We start from the raw sequence: 27701 nt of genomic DNA, 5'->3' as shown, positions 1-27701 counted from the left end.
GTTTATATAGTAGTATATATAGTTTGCAAGTATATGAAAACCAAAATATAACTGGGTAGAGATTTTCAATTTAAAAAAAAAAAAAATGTTTGGAACCTGATTTGCAATTTGGAGTCAATTGACAGAACAGAAAATGCTGCAATAAAATCTTCATCATGAAGGTCATTATAAATAGTGTCCAAAAATGTGATTTTAATGACCTGAGAATGATCATTAAATACATGGCCACATTTGTTCCAATAAGTTCATATTCTTTTTTTTCTTTTCTAGGCATCTGAAATGAAAGCATCCTTCTGTTTATGCTGATTATGGAAAGTCCCCGAAGCAAAGTGCTCCTTCCACTTCTACCTCACAGCCATCTGTTTCAGAAGTTTGTGCATCATCATCCTCTCGTGTGTGGGAAAAAAACATCCAGAGCAGAGGAAGTTTTCAAGATCGTTTGTAGAGAACCTGTCAACCTTCTACTCTCTGTTGCAGAAAATGACTCTTTCAGAAAGTTTGTGTCTGAGCTTAATACAAAGGTGCCAGTTCCATCTCGAAGCCACACTGCATCAACAATAATTCTTGATCCACGTGAAAAAAAGTTAAAGCAGTGCAGGAAATGCTTCTGACTGCACACCATGTTCCATGCACTCTTGATATATGGACAGATCGAACGTGCCATTCTTTCCTCGCCAAAACTGCTCCCACCTTTGTAGATTTGCATCCAAAATCATGCCTCATCACATTTGAACAGCTGAAAGGCAGGCATACTGGTGACACATGGCAGAGTGTATTGAAAGTGCTCTTCAGCAGAAGGACCTGCATTCCAAGGTTACATTCTTTGTGACGGATATTGCAAGCAATATGAAGGCTTGTACAGTGATCAATGAATTGAATACCCAGGAAGAGCAACCTGACGATGAGGATTTGTAGGAGGGCATTGCACACAGTGAAGCTGAGGAGATGACACAACTTATCTCACGCACATGTCTTGGACAATTGTCATGCTTCGCGCACATCCTACAGCTTGTGAAAGATGGGTTGGAGAAGCTAGGGAGTTCCAAAACTACTACTGCCAAATGTACAAAGCTTTCCAGCTTGTTACACCACAGCTCCCAGTTTAAAGAGGCTTTTGAAGGAAAATTTGGTGAAAATCTTTCCATTCCAAGCACAAATGTTACAAGATGGAGTAGTTTTTACCAACATTTAGCTGCAGTTAATAAGCTCAATCCAACAAAACTTTCTCAGTTGCTAGGTGAACGTGACTCGCCAGATCTAGCAGAGCTTGTAGATATCTTGGAGCCATCGGCTGAAGCAACAGAAGTGTGCCAGGTAGACAACTACACTATGATTGGTGTTGTGGTGCCATCAGTTGTTGCACTGCACAAGCAATTGCTTACATTTAAGAGAACTATGTCAACAGCAGCACGTATGAAACATCATGCATCACTTGTCAATGCTCTTCATGATTCTTTGTGCTGCAGATTTGAGGGTTTGTTGCATCTCTTGCAAATCACTCCACACACTGATTCTGTTCGTGGAAATAGACAACATGATTTGGCAACATGATATATCTGATGGCTAGTGTCCTGGATCCAAACTACAGTTTTGTTTGGTTGGAAGATGATCATCCAGGATCAGGCGACATGAAATCTGCCTTAAATAATAGTATCATTGATGCAGAACCAAATGAAAAGGCAGACAGAAGTAGCACAATTTCTGTAATTCAGAATGAAGGAATGGAAGAAACCCAGCCTCAACAAAACAGCCTATGAGCTGACTGTAACCGTTCAATTCTGTTTGCGTCATATGCAAAGCGCCGGCAACAATCTGCATGTGTCAGTCATCAGCCTACAACAACCCGTGCTCTTGTTTTATCGGCTTTGGATATGCTTCCATCACTTTTAGGAGAACACAATCCTTGGAAATGTTTCAAAGAAAACGTAATATTTTCAAAACTTTGTCCATTATATGAGAAGATATTCTACATTATTTAATATTATTATTATTTATTTATTATTATGAATGCATTAAATCTGCCTCCGCAATTTGATTTAAAACTAAAAAAAACAAGAAATCCTTTTAGAAAATGGCAGTCAAGATGAGGAGCAGGATCATCTAGAAAGATAAACAAGTACAAGCCCAACTGGACGATACAGAAAGCAGGTCCCACTGGTAATGGCCAAAGCTATTGCATTTTTGCAAGTAGGTATTGTACAGCTGTAGCCAAAAGATTTGCATCACCTAGAATGTTAGGACTGAAACATAATAAAGAATTTAAAAAAAACTATAAGAACATAATTTAGATCTTTTTTTTTTTTTTAACAAATACATATAACAAAAGTCATAATAGTAGTACAGTATTTCATGTTAGATTTTGAAATGTCACAAAGCAGTATGTAATTCAATATGCTAAACATAACATTATTCAAAACTTTGCATTGGCAAAACTTTTGGCCAAAGCTGTCAGTAGTCAAATCTGCAAAAACTCTAGCAATATGTACATGTACAATGAAAAGTCACTTTCCAGTGGTCTCCAGTGCAGACTGATTGTAAAGGAACAAACAGTATTAGATGAACAGACCTGCGTAAATCTTCTGTAATCTGGTATTTGATTTCAAATTACTCATAAATAATAGCGCACACTGTTTTGAAGGCTTTCACCCCCTCACTAAGCCATCAGGGAGATCCCAGAAGAATTCAAACTGACTGACTGGATTAGCAGGAAATACAGTGATTAATACAAAAACAAAGATCTGATAAGCATTTGGCCTTTAGGCTTGTGTGGAAAGTTATTGAAAAACTGACAATAGAAAAAAAATGTAAGCAAGGGATTTGCAATGCAAAAACTTAAATCTCTAATGATGTATTAGACATTCAGTGACATCTAGGGCCAGGTTTATTAAAGCCCTATCCGCCTCATTGTTATTACTGCCATCATGTTTATAACAATAGTATAGCCTAATAGTATGTCAATAAAGTTTTTTTTTTGCTTCTTTCCAATGTCACAACGTATGAATTTGTAACCTGATCACTTATTGTCGACAATGCATTCAATCCCTAATACAGCAGTATTAATTATATTTTTATTAGCCTATTAGTATCAGTTTCAATGTTGGATGGAATTCCTCCATAGCTTCAAAAACACTCAGGTAAAACTTTTTAAATAGATTCTTCTTCTTCTTCTTCTTCTTCTTCTTCTTCTTCTTCTTCTTCTTCTTCTTCTTCTTCTTCTTCTTCATTCAGTTTGCTACATATATTACATGAATTACTTTTATTGTAATTTATGCTTGAATATTTGCAGTTAACTAGAGATCCAAGTTGTTTGCCACAGTTAACTTTTTAACAAAAGAAACAGCATGTCACTACTTTTTTAATTGGAATATACCTTCCTGTAGTCTATATACACAATTCATACACTGTATAAATCATGCCATATTTAAACTGTACAAATGTTGTTAGAAAATAACATAACCTGTAATTTAGCAAATCGCCTAAGCATTTAAATATGTATTTAATTATTGTCTTCTGCCTACCGCTTATGTTGTAGGAATTAAAAGGAATTCCCAATGCGTTTTAAAGGTTTGTCTGAGTATGAAAAAAAAAAAAAAGTTTGGCATTACACAATTTGTCCCGCGTACCCCCTGGACAAATCATAAAAAAAAAAAAAAAAGTAATGTAGCGTGAGCTTTGTACAAAAGCTGGGTCAGCTGTTGCAGGGAAAACAAAGAACTGACCAAAAGGTGAAAACAGAACAATGTGCTTGCTGTGGTGTATTTAATATAAAAAACAGCAGAACGAACACACTGCAATTTACCGTATTCCTTCGAATTTACTTTCTGAACTATTTTTTGCTTCTCAAAAATATCCTGCGTCTTAAATTTGAGTACATTATAGTGATGCGTGCATTAAAATCGCCAAACAAAAGACCCGACTACCCAAGTACACAAACAGCAATGTGACTGACTGCCGAGGAAAGACTAACAAAGGCGTCACTTCCCAAATACACAAGCAGCAACGTGACTGACTGCCGAGAAAAGATGAACCAAAACGTTACTGCCCGATCTCGAATCATCCATGACATACTGGCAGCCATTTTCAAAGAAGAGTCATTCAGCTTCCTGAGGAATTCAAGAAAAGTTTTTACAATTTCAGCGTTTCTAACAAACAGTACCAGCTTGGACAGATCGGAAATGCTGATCAGACCGCCGTATAAAACAGGTGTGAGTAATCACAACTGGAAATGAGAAGCAGCACATAACTGTAATGCTCTGTGTGACAGCAGACAGACGCAAACTGCCTCCATATGCGTAATTGAGATTGTATCTTTGTAAATGCATATTTATTTGGTGTTTTATTTTTTCCTCAAATAGAGGGTGGGAAATTTGGGCTGCGTCTTAAATTCAAGGGTGTCTTAAATTCAAAGGAATGCAGTAAACAGTACATGCTGTCAGATAGGGAATTGACTAATGCTGAGCATGGGAGCTGCAGCATGCTGTTTCCCATATTACAACTGTACACAATTAAAAGTGCGGTCACCAATTCCACACACATTTTCAGTCTTGTATTTTCAGTCAATTTTTCTTTTTGTTGATCTTGCCTTGCTGTGTCATTGCACTAACGGAGTACTTTGTCAGACATTACCAGCAGACCACTACTAGTCTAGCACATGCTTAAACCATTAAGGATTGCACCAGAATGCACCATTTGAATCCCTTTTTTAAAAAATGGGGGGACACCACCCTCCCACACTCTCCCCCATCGGCCTTACACACCACAATGAGATCAGTGTTCCCTACTACCTTGTAAGTGCCGCATACCTTAAAACTAACTGAAAACCCTGTTTGAGGTTTCCATATTTTGACAAAACATTCCATCTTAAGAACATAAGAACATAAGAAAGTTTACAAACGAGAAGAGGCCATTCAGCCCATCTTGCTCGTTTGGTTGTTAGTAGCTTATTGATCCCAGAATCTCATCAAGCAGCTTCTTGAAGGATCCCAGGGTGTCAGCTTCAACAACATTACTGGGGAGTTGGTTCCAGACCCTCACAATTCTCTGTGTAAAAAAGTGCCTCCTATTTTCTGTTCTGAATGCCCCTTTATCTAATCTCCATTTATGACCCCTGGTCCTTTTTTCTTTTTTCAAGTCAAAGAAGTCCCCCGGGTTGACATTGTCTATACCTTTTAGGATTTTGAATGTTTGAATCAGATTTTGAATGTTTGAATCTTCTTTCTATCGTGCTGTAGTAACTCATTTAAATTAAATCCATGCCTTTAAAAAGTGAGGTTTGTGAATTACCAATTGAATTGAAAACCATGTTGGAGTGTTCAAAATGATTCGCCTTGATAGCACCCTGTTTTATAGCTTGCTCCTCATTTTAAACCACCCTGAACTACGTGTAAAATAATGGCACTCAATGGACTCTATTGCTCCTCTTTTTGAATTTGAAAAATTGGACTTCAGCAAAAGGTGCACTGAGATAATGAGATGCATACAAGCAAGCAGCCAGTGGAACAAGCAAGAGTTTTTTTAAAAAAAAATTTAAAAAGGCTTTTGAAAATAGAGCTTTCTAAAATTAGCTGACAAGCAAAACAATTGAAAAGACTGTTACTCTTGTAACTTGCCAGTCCTTCATTTCTAATTGGGTCTGAGACTAAATACTACGTCCCTAATTTGATGAATGCTGCATCCAGCCTTTGAAAATACTTTAATTAATTGATTTAATTTATTTCTACATGTATTTCTCTGTCTAGAAGATGCTCTATCACTCTGCTTGTTGGCCCAAACGTCTGCACGAAGTGTAATCCCTAGAAAGCCTGCGCTCCTCTTATCTGATAGGAGCTGGCAGGCAATAATTCAAAGAACAGCAAAGCCTTTCCCGATATGTTACATGGATTACGTGACCCACCAAACCCCTGAACTAGCAACATCTCATTCATAATTTCTTGACCCCTACAGCTGGAGGTAAATGTATAGGTCAAAAGGTCAAAACCTCACAAACCTCACTCGCAGCATGCCTTTTAACACAATAAAATCAAGTCAGGGTCTTTTTCCAGAAATGACTAGATGACTTATAGGAGGCTGTGTGGTCCAGTGGTTAAAGAAAATGGCTTGTAACCAGGAGGTCCCCGGTTCAAATCCCACCTCAGCCACTGACTCATTGTGTGACCCTGAGCAAGTCACTTAACCACATCCTAGTCTCTGTAAGTTGCCTTGGATAAAGGCGTCTGCTAAATAAACAAATAATAGACTGACAACTGTTTGAATCCTTTCAGTATTCTACATATATATATATATATATATATATATATATATATATATATATATATATATATATATATATATATATAGTAAATATGGACTGGAGAGGTATAAAGTATAACAGTATAAAATTACTGACCCGAGGGAAGACTATTGTTACTGACAGGGGGCTATAATGCTCGAAGTCACAGGTAACAATAATCTTCCCGAGGGGCATTTAATTTTTCACTATGGCTGAGTCTGCAGTACATATTTAATATATTATTATTTGTTTATTTAGCAGACACCTTTATCCAAGGTGACTTACAGAGACTAGGGTGTGTGAACTATGCATCAGCTGCACAGTCACTTACAACTATGTCTCACCCGAAAGACGGAGCACAAGGAGGTTAAGTGACTTGCTCAGGGTCACACAATGAGTCAGTGGCTGAGGTGGGATTTGAACCTGGGACCTCCAGGTTACAAGCCATTTTCTTTATCCACTAGACCACACAGCCTCATAATATATGAATCACTCAAGAAAATAAGTGAGGCAAGGTTAGATAGTAAATACGACTTTATATATTTTGTTTAAATATAGCTGATACAGCATAGGTAAATAAATAAATAACAAATAAATAACAGAAAATGTTTTTGAAGTTCATACCGTATAGTTAGCAAAGTCAGTTGGTGTTCATCCATTTTCTCTTGTGAAGAGTGCAGGGGATGAAGGCGTTCCTTTGAAAAGGGGTGGGACTGACAGTGATGTGAACCAATCACATGACAGACCGAGACTATTGACCGGTGGTGTAAGGATGAACTATTGCCCTATCTATTTTTTCTGCTATGATGAGGTTTTAACCAATCACAGACCAGGATTTTCAATTACTGATTCAGCTGTATATGTTTGCCTTATTATTGTATGTAATTGCAACTGGCAAATGGTCCCTTTATGTTCTATTTGTTTTTCTAAATTATAGGGTGTAAATATATGGTATAGGGATTGCCACTGAAAGCTTTAAATTAACTGTTATGAATGGTGGCACTGCAGGTGAATAATAGCCTTGCATTTCCTTTCTCTCCTGGAGGTTTGGGTTTGAAATCAGGTCACAATTGAAATCAGTTTGTTGGTCTAAGAAGGACGGACGTCAACATTTGTTTATACATTTTAAGGCAGCGGTGTTATGATCTTCCACTGTTATATCATTAAACTAGACCCCTATACGTCAATGAAGATAATATGGAATGTGCCATTTATTTCTGCATTATAGGTTATGTATTCTTCCTCTGGGGGAAAGTAGCTTTAGAAATATATTTATTTTCCTTGTTTATGTTTTTTCCTTTATAAAGCAAGTTATTAGTTAAAGAGCTTTTGAGATTTCCAGCCATTGGCATATACATTTCTTTACACCTCGGGACTCCTGCACATTACATTTCCAGAAAAGAATCAGATTGACTTAGTTTTGAAAAGCATTCTTGCATTGAATCTCAATTCCAAATGGATGTCATGTGCAGCAATTAGCAGAAGAAGTTAAAACACTAAATAGACCATAATAGCTCTAGATGCTATTTTTTTTTTAATTAGCCAATTTAATGACATACATAATTCCTACTATTGCTCAAAATCAAAATAAAAAGATACATTTATGTAAACTGAACTAAAGATGGACAATCTGCATCAACTGAAATCACTAACACCTGCCTCTAGGGCAAGCACTACCTTCAAAGAAATAGATTTGTTTTTTTAATTATTCATTTGTGGATGGAAACAGGAATCACCAAAATGAAACCCTTTGCAGCATCACAGTAATCACAAACAACTTGAATGCACTGCATGAGAACTATTCCATCCAGATAGAATACAATGTCAGACTGAGCAGAAAATTACAAAGAAAATGTACAACGTTTGCTTTTACTTTGTACTGCTCCAACTGTATTGCATTGATTACAATACTGTTTGTTAATATAACAGAAAGCTATGACTAAGATGTATTTGTTAATGTACCTATTTACAATAAAATTACTTTAGAATCAAATTAAAGAAAAAGAAATAAAGTAAAAATAACTTAAATGTACTACAGCAGCATACTGATGGTTTTTAGAGACTTCGATGATAATAGATTCGGACCCGATTCAGGTCTGTCTGGAGATCTTCCAGATCACGTGATTTCGATACTCAAAATCACTTCTGGGTCTTAATTTCATCTGTATGCAGCAGTTTTTATGACAGTTTTTGGCCAAGAACATCAATTTATCTCACTTTTGTTTGTAATCTGATCAATTTCAAACATAAATTAATATGAACAGCTGGTGAACACTGATCGCCCAAGGTCGGAGACAGACATATGCAAGCTTTGCTTTGAGTCTATGGTATATAACTTAGGATAGAATGTTGAAATAGGATTCCTTGACAAACAGAGCAACACTAATGGATTAGGACTCATTGTTAATTTCAGAAAGCTAGTATAGTAATGACCGCGGTCATGAAGCAGAATAGTCAAGTAGCCAATCCAAGGAACCTGGGTTCCACTAGTCAAAGGTTGAGATATGTTTTTATTCACTTATATGTAAATACATATGTATGTATTAAAAAAAACAAAAAGTACCTTCAATAGGAGTCGAATTTCACTAACAAAAAGAACATTCTGTATAAAGCAGGCGATGCTACGTTCGGTATGATTCATATCACTGCCTCCCATCAGCTGTGACACAAACAGACATTTATTACAAGGCAGGAGTTTTTGAGTTTTTTCTCTGCACACACTTCCCTGCCCCTCTGTTACCAGGGGATGTCCGGAAGCAATTAGCGCAGCGCACAAACAAACTATATGCTGATAAAAGCCTGGTGTATTAATACAAAAATGCATAAACATCAAGAAATAATAAAGACAAACACGCGATTGACGCATGTTAAAAAATTACTCTCCAAAGAAATTAACGCGTTAAATCACAGAAGCTGACTGCAATTAACTGACAGCCCTAGCTTCTGTGTGTTTTTTCAGCTATAAATTGTTGTGCCCTCCTCCTCATTTCCTGCCACAAATCACAGTTGAACTTCTTGTACATGTGAAAGAGAGAGTCCATGCAGTACAGCTGATCACTGCAACTACTGTAAGTGACTAGGCAAACTGAAGGATTAAAATGACCTCAGCTTCATGACATAGATCTTCCAATAGACAGGCCAAGTTTCATCTGTGGTATAAATCAATACCATTCACAAAATAAATGTTTCAACAGCACAGGAAGATTGCAGGCTGTATTTTCTGATGGCAAGCTTGTATAATTTCATCGGCGAAAGCCAGCAGTCAAATCACTTCAAATGTCATTATTGAAGAAGTCTTTTCCTCCAGAGTCCTAATCCAGTGTATAATGGAATTCATGTCCTAAATTACTGTCATAAACAATACATTACTCCTAGAAATATTTAAAATAGTAAAAGTGTTTCTAAAAAAAGAAACTGCAACTAAAGAACTGTGTTACTAACTACAGTAGTCTCCGGCTGAGAGAACATCCCTCGAGAAGCAAGCAAGGTGTTCTTATAGCCAAAGTGTTCTCTAAGACAGAGTGAGCCACCAGACACAATAGAATAAATAAATAAATATCTATTACTTGTCATGACACACGTGCATCAACATATGAAATGAACATTAAGTAAGAGAAAAGCAATAGGCAAGTGTGTTAATAAACTATTAATAAAGTAACAGACAAACTAACGTTAATAAACAAACTGTCGAACTAAATTAACACAGCACCCCTACACACATTAAAAAATGCAGCTGCAATATACAAGACATGCACATTATTTAACAGAATGGTGAAGCAACTCACCAGAATGGGAAACACCAAATTGCTTGGTGACTTGTATCTGATTTAGGTTTTTTTCAAGAGCTTGAACAATTTCCAACAATTTTCACTGTCTGTTTCCATGCTATTTTGTAGCGATGTGGTGCACTCATGGAAATAAGAATACAAAACGAGTCAATTGTATGATGGTGGTTCTGGAAAGATTTATTAAACCAATCAGTGTGCCTCAAGACACTCTCGCGATGACAAGTCGCTTTTGAAAAGATGGAATAAACCATTTTAATTTAAGTTTTATGATGATGAATAATCAGGTTACAAAACAGTAATGTATGCATTATGAACGAATCGCTATTGGTGCCAAGAAGTTCCTGTTCCTTTAGCCAGAGCATTTACAATGGGGGAAAATCTGTTTCACCACAAGGGTGTTCCCTTAGGTGAAGTGTTCACTTAAGAGGTGTTCCTATACACATTGACTACAGTACTATGACTTGCATGGATGAAATAAAGTAAAACTAATGATATAAAAGTATATTTATATATGATTTCATCTGAAATACAAGGTAAAACTTCATTCTTATAAGAGTTCACTATGGTACACTTGCACTGTACATTTAACATTACAATGCCTTACAAGGAATTCGGATAACTGTCTTGCATGCTTACTGAATAAATTCAAATGTAAATTGACATTGTGGTTTTTGAATACAAAGGCAAGCCTTTGATTTTGGTTCGATGAAGCATCACATAAAATACTTAGTACGTGTCTTCAAATTTCCAAGTCTTGGTCTATTCTATTCAACTTTTATTTATATACAGTAAGTTATGTAGTCACTGTTTTCAGTTTGAAAACAGCAGTGTTAAAATCAAACTACAGTATTGTAAACTCAACGGTATCCCCAGTGACAAAAGTTTCTAAATCTTTTTGTTTGTTACATCCAAATAAGACAAAGAAAACAAGCTTGCTGTATAGTAGCCAGTAAATGCATTTTTTGTGCTTATGCATTCTCTGTACTGTGTAATCACTATGTTATAACAATAAAATAACAACTTGGAAAACCTCTCTGGATGACAAAAGAAATTGATAATTTAGGCATGTAACAAACACATTTTTTTCAGAAAACATTGAATCTTTGCGAGTACACTGGTAAATGGCAAACCCCTATGGCTATATCATGTGATAAGGATACCCTGCACAGATGATTATCACAACAGACCATCTGCCTTTTTTTCAAATAAATGCCAGTAATTGTATTGATCATTATTTTCAATACAGTGTATATGACAGAACTCACTGGAAAATGGTTGTTGGAGAAGACATTGATAGCTGTGGTACAAAAACAGCAATGATAATATCCCATTTATAAGCTTTCATGTTTGTAAGCATTGTACACACAATTATCAACAGGACAATATGCACTGTAAATATGTATTTTTATGCATCCTGGAGATCCCCCTCCCCTAACAGCTATCAAAAGGGGTTAAAAAAAACACCTCACAAAGTGACCTAACCCTGTCCACTTCCTAATTGACTTTTATAAATGCCGGCTGAAACATCAATATTCTATAATGCAGGTTCCCATAAGGAAAAGGTCACAGTAAATGACCATTACTTAAGCCTCCAGTTGCCCACAAGTATCTGTCATACCCAGTAGATACACACGTTCAAAGATAATGATAATCTTACCATATAACCTTTTCAAATCCATAAATTAATTCTGTAATTTACAAAAAAAAAAAAAAAGCCGACTGAAGTCTTACACTTGTAAAAGAAATAAAACCCACATACACTACAGACTTCTACAAAATGTATTGTTGTGTATTTGACAGCCAATATACCAGTACCTTTTGTAATCAAAATTGTTAGAATATTCCGGTTCATTACTCTTACCATGGCCCGTAATTTCTGTGACACGAATGGTAAAGACATGCATACTTATAACTCTGAAATTGAAATTACTCTTGACTCGACAGTTCCGGATTTTGCACTATGAAAACCTTTTACCCCAAACTTCTCTAAAAGCCAGTTTAACAATTTCAATTTTCTCCAACTTTTGAAGGAGACAGAAACTGTTCATGCACACTCTCACTTATTTCTTAGCGGATGCCCTTATCCAGGGTGACTTACAATTATTACAAGATATCACATTATTTTTACATACAATTACCCATTTATACTGTTGGGTTTTTTTTTTTTTACTGGAGCAATCTAGGTAAAGTACATTGCTCAAGGGTACAGCAGCAGTGTCCTCCACCTGGGATTGAACCCACAACCCTCCGGTCAAGAGTCCAGAGCCCTAACCACTATTCCACACTGCTGCTCACTTCTTGGCTTTTGAAGATGGATAAATCGACTTATCTGCTATATAAGGGTTAAGTTTTACATTCTAGACATAATAAATAAATAAACTAATAAATAAATAAATAAATATATAGAAAATATGTCTTGTGGAAATACCAAAATTAGCATTTAAATTGAAATTGTTTGGAAGTGAAAGAGTAACAAGGTATGTAAGTAACATATACTTCCCCCATCATGGATATAAATAACATATTACAGGTGTCAATCTGGACAGCCTATATCTACAGCATGTAGAATAGCATCTCATCTTAAACAAATAAGATACAGCCTACATATAGTATGTCGTCGGTCGCTTACAGAATACAGTATGTCACCGTCACAATCTTTTCATATCGTATATGTATGTACCTGGAAGTGTTTTAGGAAGAACCCCAAAATATTAGCTCAAAACTTTCATTATTTTTTTAAGTTATATGCTGTGACAGGGCAGAAGCCCTGCACGTGTAGACAGTGTGTTTTGCTTGGTTTTGTAAATAAAGATTAGATGTTTTGAATTTAAGTTTAATCTCATCCCTGTCAAATCCATGTGAAGAATGTGGCTATGGCTTAATTGATTAATTTGAGGATCAATTAGGCCCAGCTACTGCGCTGCACCAAGACAGCCGTAACTTGGGTGCTGTTTTGGTTTGTATGCGGTTTTGGATTTGTTTGTTCCTGTTTTATTTGTTTGTTTGGAAATAGTAAAAGTGTGCAAAAGCGCTGAATTGCAGCCTTCCACTTCTGCATTTGCTATTTCTGCTGCTGGCCAGCCTGGACCGCACTCCACCACACCACAGTGCCTGTAATGGGGGTGGGGGGTGCCAGTGACTGATGAAAACCAGCAATGAAAAGGGGCCATAAACAAAATGATGCAGCCCATAGAAGTATTACTATGAGGCATACACAAACTAGATATGTTTGACTGAAATGTTTCAACCCTATGCCGCCTACGGAGAATGACCATATTTGGGCGTGAATATATGACAACTTTGTGTTAGCGCTTGTAGTTTGGTAACCATAAATCAGAAATGAAAACCCAATACATCAACAGAAAGGCATTAAGTAGACCTTTCCAATGATATAATATGTTTGGTTGTGGGATGTGTTATATTTTTTCACATATAAGCCACGCCTCCCTTTTTTTTTTTTTAATTGTATAATAAATAATATTTGTAAAACATACAAATGTACTATTTTTTCTAAGTAGAATAAAATTAAGAGTATATAGGATACAAGGATTTCAAATCAGAAATCAGAATTGAAATTGCTAGTGGCCAGCAGTGTGGAGTAGTGGTTAGGGCTCTGGACTCCTGACCAGAGGGTCGTGGGTTCAAGCCCCGGTGAGAGACACTGCTGTTGTACCCTTGAGCAAGGTACTTTACCTAGATTGCTCCAGTAAAAACCCAACTGTTTAAATGGGTAATTGTATGTAAAAAAAATAATGTGATATCTGTGTAGTGTGAAATGATGTATAATGTGATATCTTGTAACAATTGTAAGTCGCCCTGGATAAGGGCGTCTGCTAAGAAATAAATAATAATAATTGTATAGTTGCAGAGCTATACAGGTTTTTGTAATGTGTATATTTTACAAAAAAGAGCCGAAATGGCAAATGCAGGTCAGCTGTGAAATGAAACTGGAAACGTAATATTATCTTGTTTGTGATAAAAGAAAAATATTTATGTGTGAGTGTTTGTTTTTTTTGTTTGTTTTGTTTTTATTATTTAAAAAAGAAAAAAAAAACTTGCAAATACAGTACGCTACAGTATTGGTAAAAAATGAAAAAGACAAAACAAATTTGCTCTGCCAATTTTTTTTTTTTGTTTTCCACCATCCCCCCCACCATGCTTTCCTCTTCTATTCGGCTACTCCACCCTTTGCAACTGCGCCCTCCTCTGCAACGGTCTCCCTCTTGGGTGTAAGTGAAGATCACTTCCCAATCTTAGAAGCCCAGCCGCCGCTAGCTTTGTGAGTCAAGGGGAACCCCTGGCCAAATTTATCTATCACTGTCTTCTTCCCATTTCTCTCCTCTAGATCCCCCTTGGGGGATGTATTGGTTTCTTCCCAGCCTTGGAGACTGAATGGTTCGGTCTCACCTCTCCGTGAGCCAAGGGGAATCTCCTTGCTCTTCTAAATTATAAGCACATATCTTCTATCGATTCCCGAGGTCTCTTCCTCCACACAGCCCTCGATCATGCCCAGTGAATGTCATCCAGACATTTCTCAGATCAGTCTCAGCGAAGATGAAGGACAATACCAAAAGGAATCACCATGTTCCTTCCTATTCATTCCTATTTTCAAGGCTCTGCATTCTAAATAATAGACCCTAGCCCTTTCTTCTGTATCCTGTGAAGTGTTTTTGGAATATGTCCTTGGTTTTAATAAGACTGCCTATTGATCCACATTCCTACTCATTGCTTAGTTAATATATTTCTATAATTTCTACTCTGTGGAGTCTATTAAGGCATTTTCTATTTGATTTAACTCAAGTGAATTTGTCGCCCATTAATGATTTTCCAGAGCAAACCAATTTTGTATAACCTTTGTCTTGAGGCTGGGTACCCCATATTGATGAAATTGGTTGCGTGTACAGGTTGCTGATGGCAACCTTTTTCTACACTCAAAACTCAAGAAACCATTAAAACAGTGACCTTTTTAAAATAGCTAATAGTAGATTTATTGGCATGCTATTCTTAAACTATTGTGGCCACAGCTGCATATCACAAGGCGAGGATGTTTACTGCATACAATCCAGCCCGTAGCTTTAACTTTCTGTGACTGGAACAGATAGAAGTGTCAGCGACAATAGTTGAAAAGGACTGTCAAGCTCCAGACAGATAAGAGTATATGTTGGATTATATTAAAGTGTTGTCCCTTGGCGCTCATGTGATCTTAGCATGGCATGAACCCTTGATTGAGGCAAAGATTTTGCTTGTGCTTTCACAGTCCAATCAGTTCACCACTGCCTCCTGTTCACTTTGGCAATCAGATTGCATTTAGATTAGTATAAGCCAAGCAAATTGTTTCTGACATTTGTTCCTTTATATTCAGCTGACAGTTGATGTGCAAACAAAGCAGAAGAGAATGTCTACCTCAGTCGTGTGTTTTGCTGACATAACTGTTGTAACATCTTTCTTTCTTTATCTTGCTTAAGAATAAGTCACAGATTTTTAATAAATGAATAAAGAAAATTGTTGAAGTATTAAAAAAGTCATACAACATGCCATTATGGGGAAAATAGCACTGTGTCCACCTAAACTGTTTCATTTAAGTAAGACACAGGTACTTCATATTAAAAGCTTAAAGCAATATGTTTTTGAAGCAATATGTTATTGATATTTCGTTACTTTATATTAACCCTTTGCAGTCAATTTATTAAGTGCGTGTCAGGTCCAATTTATTTTCACACGCGCAGTTAATTTTAGACGCACTGTTTAAAAGCATTTTTTTTTCCCCACAGTCAAACGGGTTTAAAAGGCCCTGCATATCAACAAAGCACTCACTAGGCATCTCCAGCCCCGCCCCACCCTTTCGTTCGCTATAGAAACATAAGAAATAAATAATAATAATAATAGTTGTACATACCGATCAATCATTTCCTGATCACTCGTTTTATCACCAGACGCCTCAATAATGCGATCCAAGTCATTATTTTATTACTATAACATCTGAAAAAAGCACTGCAAATGTCCGTGATATTCTCTGAGCGCTGATGCAGTCACAGTCGGCTTGTTTCCTTATGGCCTCCATTATCAGATGCCAGGGGCAAATATGACTATTCATGAGATACGCCCTTGTTTTTTTTTCGGCTTGTCTCAGCTCCTGTCGCTCCCACTCGGCCATTGAATGGTTTTCTCGGCTTTTTCCGGAGAAAAAATGACAAAAAAACAATTTTTTGCGTCTTTTTGATGATGTCGGACAGGGTCCGACATTGGACCTGATAGGAATAATTGCAGTGTCGGACCAGGTCCGACATAGGACCGCAAAGGGTTAAGGTACTGCTTATTGATGGTTTATAAATATATAACAGATACTTAATAACTATGTTACAGAGTGTCAATAAAGCATTATAGATGGTTTATAACCATGCAATAGCCATAGACGGAATTACGTTTAAACATCCCAAAGTACAACTGTCTTGGCTAATGGCATCAAACTGATGACACTTAAAGTGATAAATATTTTAAACTGGATAAAGGAGGATTGGTGGTCCAGTGATTAAATAAAGGGGCTTGTTATCAGGAGTCTCCCAGTTCAATCCCAGCTCAGTCACTGTCTCACTGTGTGTGACCCTGAGCAAGTCACTTAACTCCCTTGTGCTTCGTCCTTCGGATGAGACGTAAAACCGAGCTCCTGCGCCAGTGGACCTGCCTGTAAGTTGCCCAGAGCTGCGTGGTCCTCCGACGCTGTAGCTCTGAGGCGGCTGTGTGGCAGGCCTGCAGAGGAAAATAAGTGGACCGGCTGACGGCACACGTTTTCGGAGGACGTGTGTGTCCGTCTTCATCTCTCCCGAGTCAGCACATGGGTGGCAGCGGTGAGCCGGGTTGAAATAAAAGTAATTGGGCTTTCCAAATTGGGGAGAAAAAAATAATTGGCGATTTCCAAATTTATTAAAAGAAAAAGAAGAGGTCCTATTGTAAGTGACTAATTCACCCCTTAGTGTGTAAGTCACTTTGGATAAAGTAAATAAGTAAATAAATAAATAAATAAATAAATAAATAAATAATAAAACTGAATGACAGCAGGTTGTTTTCAGACGAACACACACAAAAGTATTGAGGCTCCGAGGTAAAATCCCACCAAGCCAAACATAGGTTTAAATATGGTGTAGGACACAAGTGAATTGAGATTTAACTTACTGTAGTTCTCAATTTAATACAAAACCATGAAACACATATCAAAACTGGTATAAGCGCCCTGACTTGCATTACAAGAGCTTTGTATGGAAGCTCACATTGTACAGGTCATCTTCTGGTTATTACACTTTCATAAGCACTATTTTTGTCACATTTCATAAGTGGGTGCAAAATTATCGATGGTTTCTTTTAAGATGGGCCACAAAATCGATAATTATACTATTACTATATACTTCAAGAAACATGTGGGAGGGAACATGTATTCCCTCATTACCCTGAACTTTTCCATTTCATACCCAATGTGTTGACACAGTTAAAATCTGATTAAAGAGACTGTTGAATTCCATTTGTAATTACACAAGTGTAGTTTGGACCCTAATGCCTGGAAAAGTTACAGTTGCAACTATTGACCAATTTATTCTGTGGATTTCTTTTTATTATTATTACTTATTTCTTGGCAGACGCCCTTATCCAGGGCGACTTACAATTGTTACAAGATTTCACATTATACAGATATCACATTATTTTTACATACAATTACCCATTTATACAGTTGTTTTTTTTTTTACTGGAGCAATCTAGGTAAAATACCTTGCTCAAGGGTACAACAGCAGTGTCCCCCACTGGGGATTGAACCCACAACCCTCCGGTCAAGAGTCCAGAGCCCTAACCACCACTCCACACTGCTTATTATATGAAAGGATTGAAAAGTTATATTTAGTGCTACTGATTCAATTGAATGCTTAAGACACTGTCCACTTACTATAACGCGGAACATCACACACTTCAATATTTCTATTAAAACCATGTCTCATACAGAATCCACATGATGTTTTTATTTCATCGTTATCAGTATTAACTTCCAGGTATGCAGTCTTCATTTTCTGGTTTGGGATGGACGTTCTTCACCTAGGGCTGTTTATTTAGAAGAACCCTATTTCATCAGAAGAAGAAAAAAAGAGCAATTTACCCAATTTAAGCCATTTAACCCCCATCTCCTTCCCTTATATCTTTGTCTGACAACATGCACATGTCTCTGCTTTAACTGCTAATTCCTAGTATACCACCACTAAACTGACAAGTGGCTAATCAGTAAATAAGCTGGAAGATGTAGTGCTTTGAGCCAAATCAGAAAAATGCCTGATTAATGGAGAGAAGAAACACTGACTAAGTCGTACAAAAAATTGAATGTGAATGTGCCTGAAATTGCTTTTTGCAATGCAAAATATGGGGTAAAAAGTGTATTGGATCAAACAAAAGAATTCACTTGGCAAACGTGTAAGTGGATGTAGAAAAGTAAGGATTTACCATGGCTTGGATTTTAGACACATTTCTGGTTGCATTCCGTTTCAAAGTAAGTTTATTGTAAATGTAGTCAATTGTCAGAAAATGCATCAATACATCTAAATGTTCTTATCAAGCCATACAGTAGTAATAAGCCTATCATGTACGCCTGTTGAAAATCCCTGCCACTGCGCAACACTTGCACCCTGCAGATTATCTATTAATCCATCAGAAAGTGTCATTTATTTTGTGTTCAAAACAAATCTATAAGCATTACAGCATCACTTTATGCAAGGGGTTGAGCAGTAAGTGTCACAGGTTTTGCCAGTTACATAGTGGTCTAAAGTAAACCTTTTTGTTTATTATACAATCAGATCACATACCCAGGCAAAGTAAAATGCCAGGGGGAGTTAGTAAATTGTGTTGATGGATTACTGTTTTCCATATGCAAAGCCAAACCACCCCTCATTTACATGATCTTCTACCGTAAATTAGTTTTCCTTCTTGACAACACTCAACTTGCCCAAAACACCTTTAGCTGAAGTACTTAATTTTGTTAATCTGGCAAAGTTGTGAATAATAATAATAATAATAATAATAATAATAATAATAATAATAAAAACAATCATATAGACTAACACAATTGTTATAATCATATTTCATTAACATAAAATGTTATTAATGGTAACCATTTGTATAAAAGTAAAATTTTAACTCCAAACTGCCAATTCTCTGTGGATTGTCTGCTTTGTTTCCCTTTTAAACCCTTTTAAAAATCAATGAGATACCCAGATTTATGAAACCCCTTTTTAACGATGATGTTTCTGATTCAGGGTGTAATAATAATAATAATAATAATAATAATAATAATAATAATATAAAATACAGTTAACGGTATAGTACAATGCATCTAAATAAAACTGTTTTGATAAAAATGACAGTAAAATGTAATGATAGTGTTCAACAAAGGACAGAATCTAGTAAGACTTTTTACAGTATTATTAGTACAGTACATTGCTTCTACCTGAAACAGAATTGTTATGGATATGTGGTTCATTTCTATACAAATTCTCCAGTGGTGTGCAAATATGTTACAAAACAACAAGATGCAGCATTCTTTCTTTCCATATATGAATAGTCACATTTTTATTTAACATGGCTTGGGACTTAAAACATTTGACATGTATGCATTTTATCCATATTCAGAAGTAAGAGATAAGGAAGGCCTATTCCCATGCTGTTAGGTGGCTCAGGAGCTTAACACTATTTTGCTTTTTTCTTAACAATGGGTCTCAATAGGCTTATATTGCAGGCAAGGTTGATCTATTTTCTGTCAGCTATGGTACATCATCACAAGCTCCAGTCCATGCAGCAATATCTTTACTCAGGTACCAAATAACTGCATGATTTCTTTGCTTTGTATTCTTTAGTCTAACACTTATACAATGATTGAGTACGTCTTAAACCTGTGTTAAAATAAAGTCGGATCTTGCCAAATTGAATTATACTTTGTCTGACAATAACATTGGCAGGGGGAAGTGAATAAAAATGTGCACTTATTTCTGAAACAAATATAAATCTTTTATTATTATTCATGGAATAATTCCTGGTTTTATTTTGGTCATTTCTGGATTCATTTTTACAATCAAAACTTATAATTTTCCATAGCACGTAAGTAGAGTGTTGTATTGCTTTTCAGTAATCTAAAGTGGACTAATCCTTTTGTATTACAAAGGGTATTAGTTTAATATCCAAGTCAATTTGAATACTCGGGTATGCATTCTGAAAATGTACATCAAAACAAATAATTTGTGTTGAAATTGTTTCTTTGTTGATTGTTTTTGCTGGAAAGATTTTTAAAACAGATGACACTGAGGCTTTTGTGATACTGCAACTATAACACCTTTACTTATTTATTTGTTTTATTAATTGAAGGCTTCCAGGCAAAAATAACAAAGATCACGCACATTTGATCTATTTATTGCATTGACTTCCAATATTTTATCAGGTTGCTGTTGGGATTTTTGTATAGCACACAGTCACTAGGGGACAAACAATATACCTGCAACCAGGATAATAAATAATTATTTGCAAACCATTCCATCGAGTAAAAAAGAAAAATGAAGCTGCTCTTCAGTCAGTAGTGTACAACAATGTTAATTACTTCACCCAGTCCTCTTGTCTCTGTTTAGTTTATTGACTTTCACCTTGGTTTGTTGTTTTTGTTGTCTACCACATGTTTCCAGAGAAGTATTCAAGGTAAAACCAATTAAAACCCAGCTGCTAATTGCCAATTTCATTAAAACAGTTAGTTTCAATGCTTATCGAAACGTTAATTGACTCATTTCATGAGTGTGTTGAAATGAGCTGTTACTGATGGGCAGTTTTACTCTACCTGATGATGTCTCTGTTATTCTCTCTCTCTATATATATATATTTTTAAAGCAGTTTTCTTTTCATCAAATCAGCGCACTGTTTCTCACTTCTCCATTTGCTTAGCAAACTAATCATTTGTATTCAAGGGCACAACCTATTCTCTGAAAGCTGTTTGAAATGATCTTCTTCAGGTTGCACCCATCTCTCCAGGAGCAACACTAAAACCAGCAGTATCCATGATGGATAATTGAGAGGAGTTATAAAAGAGTGAACATGTGGATATCCAGTCCTGCAGCCTCCAGAATATTTTATTCTGGCTATTGCTATAACGCTATAAGAAATACCTAATTATCAGACACCATTTTAACCAAATCCTAACCAATGGCCACTAACTACATTGTGTGTAGGATGTCTATTATTGTGGGGAGGTTGTGTGGTCCAGTGGTTAAAGCAAAGGGCTTGTAACCAGGAATTCCCTGGTTCAAATCCCAGCTCACTCACTTACCATTTTCACACAGAAATGCAGCTACTGTGCCGTCTCTGAAACGTTTTAACGAGTGTGTAAAATACCCTTTCACACAGCATGAAATTGCGCAATCTATGCCGGTGTAATACCATCATAACCCTTTCACACAGAGTATAACTTTCAATCCTATCAATCAACAGATTGTTCTCATGGCAACAACAGACTGTTCACTGACAAGACCTAACACATGCACGCAGTGCTTAATTTGTAAAGAAAGAGGTGCCGGGATGCAAGCAATGACAATAATACCGACCCTAAGAAGAGCATATTCAAAATCATAACACGTTTATTTGAAAGTATTGTACGTACTTGTGTTAGATGTTTACAATCATGTATTCTACATTAAAAATAAAAAAGTCCAGAAGACGATATTGATGAAAAAACGCACCCCAACACGAACATTGGTTTGACCCACGGTTTACACTACTATCAGCGATGTGTAAGCAACAGAAGCTGCTGGTTGATTACAAAAACGATTAATTAAACTTAGGCTAGGTAGTTGTTAACTTAGTGTGTTTTATTCTCTATTAATTAAATTATATTAATTGAAAAAGGCAAGAGAACCAAATTGTTATTATTTTTATTGTTTTGGTTTAATATAATATAGCAGGCTAATGTTCCTGTTGAAGTAGGCTACAATATATAAAAAAGTTGCCGTTGTTCTTTGTTGAAATTAATGCTGAGCTTTCATATTTTGTTGTATACTACTCATTTAATCAAACCAAGTAGTGTAAGAAGTTGCTTGTACCGTTCATGATGTTTTTCAAATCAAGTAAGCTTATTTGTGTATAAAAAACGAGAATAGAGTTGCAGTCAGTGTCATCTTACTTAAAGACACTCAAGCTGAAATTAAAAGTAATTTAAAGCTGGCTACAAACGTGGCAGCGGACTGTCTCTCTTTAACGCGCACGCAAAAACTTTTAGACTTAATGCAAATGTGTGGAGATTTTAAAAAGAAAGCATTTTATGAGATCTTTAACTATAGGTACCAGCACTATGACTCAAGCTCAGGCACAAATTAAGCATTACGCTATAGTGACGTGGCATGTTGACTTTGAAATCACACCCACTATAGCGCTTCAGTGGCGGTATAGCCTTTCACACAGGCAGTTATGACGGTTCAGTGCCGTCTCTGAACTACCTCGCGAGGTGGTTCAGAGACGGCATAAAATTTGACGGTTCTGTGGCGGTATAAGCAATTCACACAGACCTAAAAGCCACTACAGTGGCGGTTCTGAACCGTCATAACTCCTCTGTGTGAAAGCACCTACTGACTCTGTGCTGTGCATTCTATGCTCACAACATCTGTACACAAAATAAAATGTATTGAAAAATTCTTAACTGTGATGATTTCTTATACATGATTTATAAATTACTTAATTTACAATATGCCTGTGTTTTGTTACAACCTACAACTCTGGCACTAAAGTCATTGAAATGATGCATTCATGTAAACAGAAAGCAATGAAAACTAATTTGCACAAAAGCATAGCTTTACAGCACCACACGTATTTAGCTTGTTCTCACCTGAACATCTGAAGGCACCATATGCTGCTCCACTGCATCAATTCTACCTACCTTATTAATGAAAGCCTGGAGGTTTGATTTGGGGAATCAGTATGTCATGAATATCATGAATAACGCTACAGATCAATTCTACAGTATGTTAGTCACACTCTAATAACATACTGACACAGATGTACTTGAAAATCAGGCAGTAAAATCTACTAATAAAATTAAACACAGGTCGATAATGAGTCCTGGCACTAACAAGTACAATACATCATTGCCACCTGCTGGAAAGTAAATGCATGACAGGTCACTGGAATCAATGACAAATACCAATGAAGTTGGCAAGCTGACACACAAAATTAGCATTTTCCCCTGAGAAATGTATCCATCTTAAACTTTGATTTGATAAATGATGTTCACAGTGATTGATGCATGAAAGATGTCAGATGATAGTATGAAAATAAAGAGAGGAAAAAAGTTCCCAGGAGTTGTTTCAATCCAGAAGCTTACAAGAATAGAAACTCAGAAGCAGAGACATGGATCTTTGTGGCAAATTCAGGTCAAGTATAGCTCAATGCAAACAGGAAGCAAACAGTGGGAAAGAAGGCTGCAAACAAAGAAGGTTGCAAACAAAGTTGAATTCATGATGTTAAAAAGTGCCACGTTCCACACTCAATTAAAAAAAAAACTACCACTACTACTACTACAACAAGATGGGCTCTCAATCAATATGCTCTCAATCAAAATGGCATCGCCTTTTACTAAGCTATAAAGCATGTGCTGATTTAAAAAATGTGTTCTGAGCTTAAAATTAATGTTAAAGATGCTAAAATGTTGCATATACAAGAGGGAAAGCATTGCTTGAAATTATAAACTAATGTAATATTTTTTTTAAAATCTTGTATCACGCATGGTTTATATGGAACAGTTCAGTAGAATTTCAAATGTCGGAATCCACTCTTATAAAACAGACTGGTCAACACACCGCTTGGAGCCACAAACAGTGCTCTTGCTTTCTGTTCAATACAAAAAGATCAGACTGGGAGTTTTCCCCACTTAAATCGCTGAAAATAACCTCAAGTTTCATAGTTACAGGCAGACGTATGAACACCGTCCATTCCCAATGTGTTAGTGCCTTTCCAGTTCCACTGTACAGGACACAAGCTGAACTGTGAGTGGTTATCTGCTTTAATCTGTTGAGAGTTATTTATCCTAAACCTTTCAACAGGTCGACAGTGTTGTAATAATTGCATCTGATTTACATGGGGCTATGAATAAAAACATATATTAATCATCACATCACTTCATAACATCACTTATATTCTGAAAGCATTACTTTCTAGAAAGTTCAGTGTCAGAAAATAGGTCTCCATTCTGAAAAAAGATTCAGTAGACGTCAATCTCAACAGGGAATCAAAAGCTATTACTTTAAAACGTGAAAAGAACTCTAGCTGGTTTAGCAAGCAGCTGCTGTACAAATCTATTATCACAGGCATTTTTGAATGGTCTTTTATACTATATACCGGTATATTTGTTAACAACTTTGTGAATCATTCAAAATCTTAGTGGACTTAATTATGCTCGCCTTTCCTTGTCAGGTTCTCTTGAATACTGCTATATTGCTTAGCAGTATTCAAGGGAACCAAGAAAGAAAGTTGTGTGTTATTGCTTTCATGATTTGCCATTGCAGACGACCGAGTAGTTCTTAAATGGTGGTGAAGCACTGTCTATGAGATTTAAAACAGTGCTATATGGTCATATTTTGTTTTAGACGCACAAGGCCTTGGTACAAGTACCCATGCAAGCTGCCCGTATAACACATTTATTTTGATTTCTTTTTTTTAACAAGTGCTTTTCCTTTTCACAAATTCCTCAAAATGTTCCAAGAAGTAAATCATTTTGATAAACTGGGACCATTGTTGATTTCCTTGGTAGTTCTAAAATAACCCACACACAGACACAGTTTATTTTCTTTAGCCAGTATTTATGGATTCTATTTCACTGCACTAAACTGCTACACAGATTCATAAACAGAAGAAATATATCTCCTAGCTAACATGGATCCCCTCAAACACGCTTTATGTTAAAAATGATGAACTGTACGGATATTTATTCTTGCCAAACTTTTCCCTCACTTTCTGTCTGTCATGAAATCCAGCATCTCAAATAATTCCTGAAATGACCAAATTGGAAGCGGTGGTGATGGGTTGGCTTTCAGGACCATTTAAGTCATGTAACTGGTTTAGTGGATACACTTCTCAAAATAAATTGAAAGCATCTGACAGATTGAGTAGAGGTAAGCAAACTTTTAGCTTACATTGTAAAGCCTAGAAAATTGTGCTGAATTGTTTGCATTGCAGTTTCTCTGGCCCTTCATTTTAGTATATGTATTTTACATTGATTTCTGAGGTTACTTGATTGCTTTCTTTGTATTCTATCAAAAAATATTTCAAGGATGCATGCACTCCTTTGATCTACTAAGCATTCATTAATACTTAATGGATTTAAGCAAATAAATTAGATTGTTGACAAAAGATGACATTTCGATATGTGTTTAACATAGCAGATGTAATGGCTTTGTGGTTTTATATTATAAAGAAGAAACAAAAGGATTACAAAAGTAAAACAGCACAGCCAGATTTAAGTTCTCAAAGCAAAATATCTTATATATTATTATTATTATTATTTATTTCTTAGCAGACGCCCTTATCCAGGGCAACTTACAATTGTTACAAGATATCACATTATTTTTACATACACTTACCCATTTATACAGTTGGGTTTTTACTGGAGCAACCTAGGTAAAGTACCTTGCTCAAGGGTACAGCAGCAGTGTCCTCCACCGGGGATTGAACCCACGACCCTCCGGTCAAGAGTCCAGAGCCCTAACCACTACTCCACACTGCTGCCCATATAATGCTGATGCATAACTCTGTTCAGCAGCTTATGCAGTTATGCAATACTAGTTGAAGACTTTACCTCAAAAAGCTTTAGTGCAGATCACAGTAATCTACTACACTGAATAATAACAGGAGTCAAACTCTTATATGCCTACTCCCTCTTTTATATATTCACACCACCCCTTATACCTACTCCCTTTCTTCAATCTTTGGATATAATCCAGTAGCACTTTTTTGAAAGGTGAGGCATGCACTTGAAGTTCAGTGGACCCATCATACTTGTGGGTTAGAGGCTCTAGAAGACGCAGCATCTATCTATCAATTGGGCCAGCTCCCACATCCCAGGTAAAATCATGATATATCTAGGTGCACAACCTGGGCCTACCAAACTACAGTTAACAATGGTTAATATTTACATAAACTAGGATGTCAATTTAACAAACCCAGATTCTGGGATATGTTGATCAAATCAACCTCTTGGTCTTGAACAGGGTGTGCTAAACGGCAGGCACTCGCAATGTGTTTTCTTTAACAGTTTCTCTTTACACAATGTTTTAGGTGATTACAGCATATACCAGTATTCATTGGTACCAGTATCCACAAACAACCAAGTGTATAATCCTATCACAATTTGTAATGCACAAGAGCAGAAAACATGTAAATCTGATGTATAGTTTGTCTCTCCTGAGCAGCAGCAGCAGCAGCAGCAGCAGCAGCACCACCGAGTCCAGCAGTATGAATTAAAATTTTAAAGCATTTACTCACAGGTTAAGCAGACCAGCAGGGCTCGCAAAGCAAACTCACAGGGCAGTCTCCACCTTTCCCTCAAGCTCGAGTTGAGAGCTGGGAGGATTATCTCGGCTGGGACATAAAATTGTATTGAGTAGGTCACAAAAATCCCAAAGGAGTAGAGAATTTTCACCATCTGGTAAATCCTAAAAGAAAAAAAATATATATATATATACATATATATATTTTATTAAGTGGGGAAAAATATCTTGTTCTAGCCTGTATCAATAATTTAAGACAAGAAAGTCTAATTTTAATTGAGGATTTAAGGGGTTACAATGTAAAACAAGTTTACATTACAAATGTGAAACAAAAATATAGAAGATAATATTCACCAGATAAAGCCTACAAATCAAAGAATAAAAAAGGCATGGGGACCTTTAAGGCCTGAGACCCATTTCTAGAAGTAGCTTTTAGAGAACGGTTAACCACTTGTTCAGGTTTTACCCTTTCTGCTATGTTAACTTCTTATTCCCAGAATTCTGAGAACCAAGGATAAGAACCTCAAGAATAAAACAAGAAGTTAAATAAAATGTCCAGAAGTAAACGTTTACTTAAGTTTAACTTTCATAAAGTCACAGGAAAATAGAAAAGGTATTTTCCCCTGGCATTTAATATTATTTTGTTGTTATTTTATTTTGTGCAGGGTACCTGGTACTAAAGAAATTATAGAACTTTCACCCACATTCACCCATACCAGGAGTTTCATATTTCTGAGTTATTACAAAGTCACATTTAGTGCTCCGATGGGCCATGGACATTTTTACAATCTCTAAGGGTGTATTACAAAAACACATTCTGTAGACCTGTCAAAAATAAGTTTTTTGTTTTTATCAAGTTAAAGTAGAAATGCTTCTAATATCCCTTGACATGAGTAAGATAGGAAGCACAACTGAAAGACCATGCTTCAGATGTGAAGGAACAGCCCAAGGCTGGAAGGATAAGACTTGCTTCAGCAAGAATTCAAACCACTGCCTGGCCTGCATAAGAGTTTTCCAGCTGTTAAACAAACTACCTTACCCAGCGTAAAGGTACATCGTCCAAGATTAGTGCTAACCAGGGTCTGGGAAACCAGTCAGAACTTAGAGTCA

General features: G+C 36.4%; 1 protein-coding gene across 4 annotated transcripts in view; it reads right to left on the bottom strand.

The window, feature by feature from the left end:
• The window catches only part of LOC117406835 (neutral amino acid uniporter 4-like), a 125684-nt gene that overhangs the window by 71839 nt on the left and 26144 nt on the right, over positions 1 to 27701 (bottom strand). For 3 of the 4 annotated variants that reach the window (XM_059028481.1, XM_059028479.1, XM_059028480.1), the window contains one exon: positions 26587 to 26756. In XM_059028481.1, coding sequence (XP_058884464.1) covers positions 26587 to 26756 — 170 coding nt within the window. Of the gene's footprint in view, positions 1 to 17663; positions 18158 to 26586; positions 26757 to 27701 lie in introns of those variants that run through there. The other variant, XM_059028482.1, reaches the window with a different exon arrangement.

The sequence above is a fragment of the Acipenser ruthenus genome, chromosome 8 (assembly GCF_902713425.1).
Source record: "Acipenser ruthenus chromosome 8, fAciRut3.2 maternal haplotype, whole genome shotgun sequence".
Taxonomy (NCBI): Eukaryota; Metazoa; Chordata; class Actinopteri; order Acipenseriformes; family Acipenseridae; genus Acipenser; species Acipenser ruthenus.
This window is presented reverse-complemented; position numbering and strand designations above follow the sequence as displayed.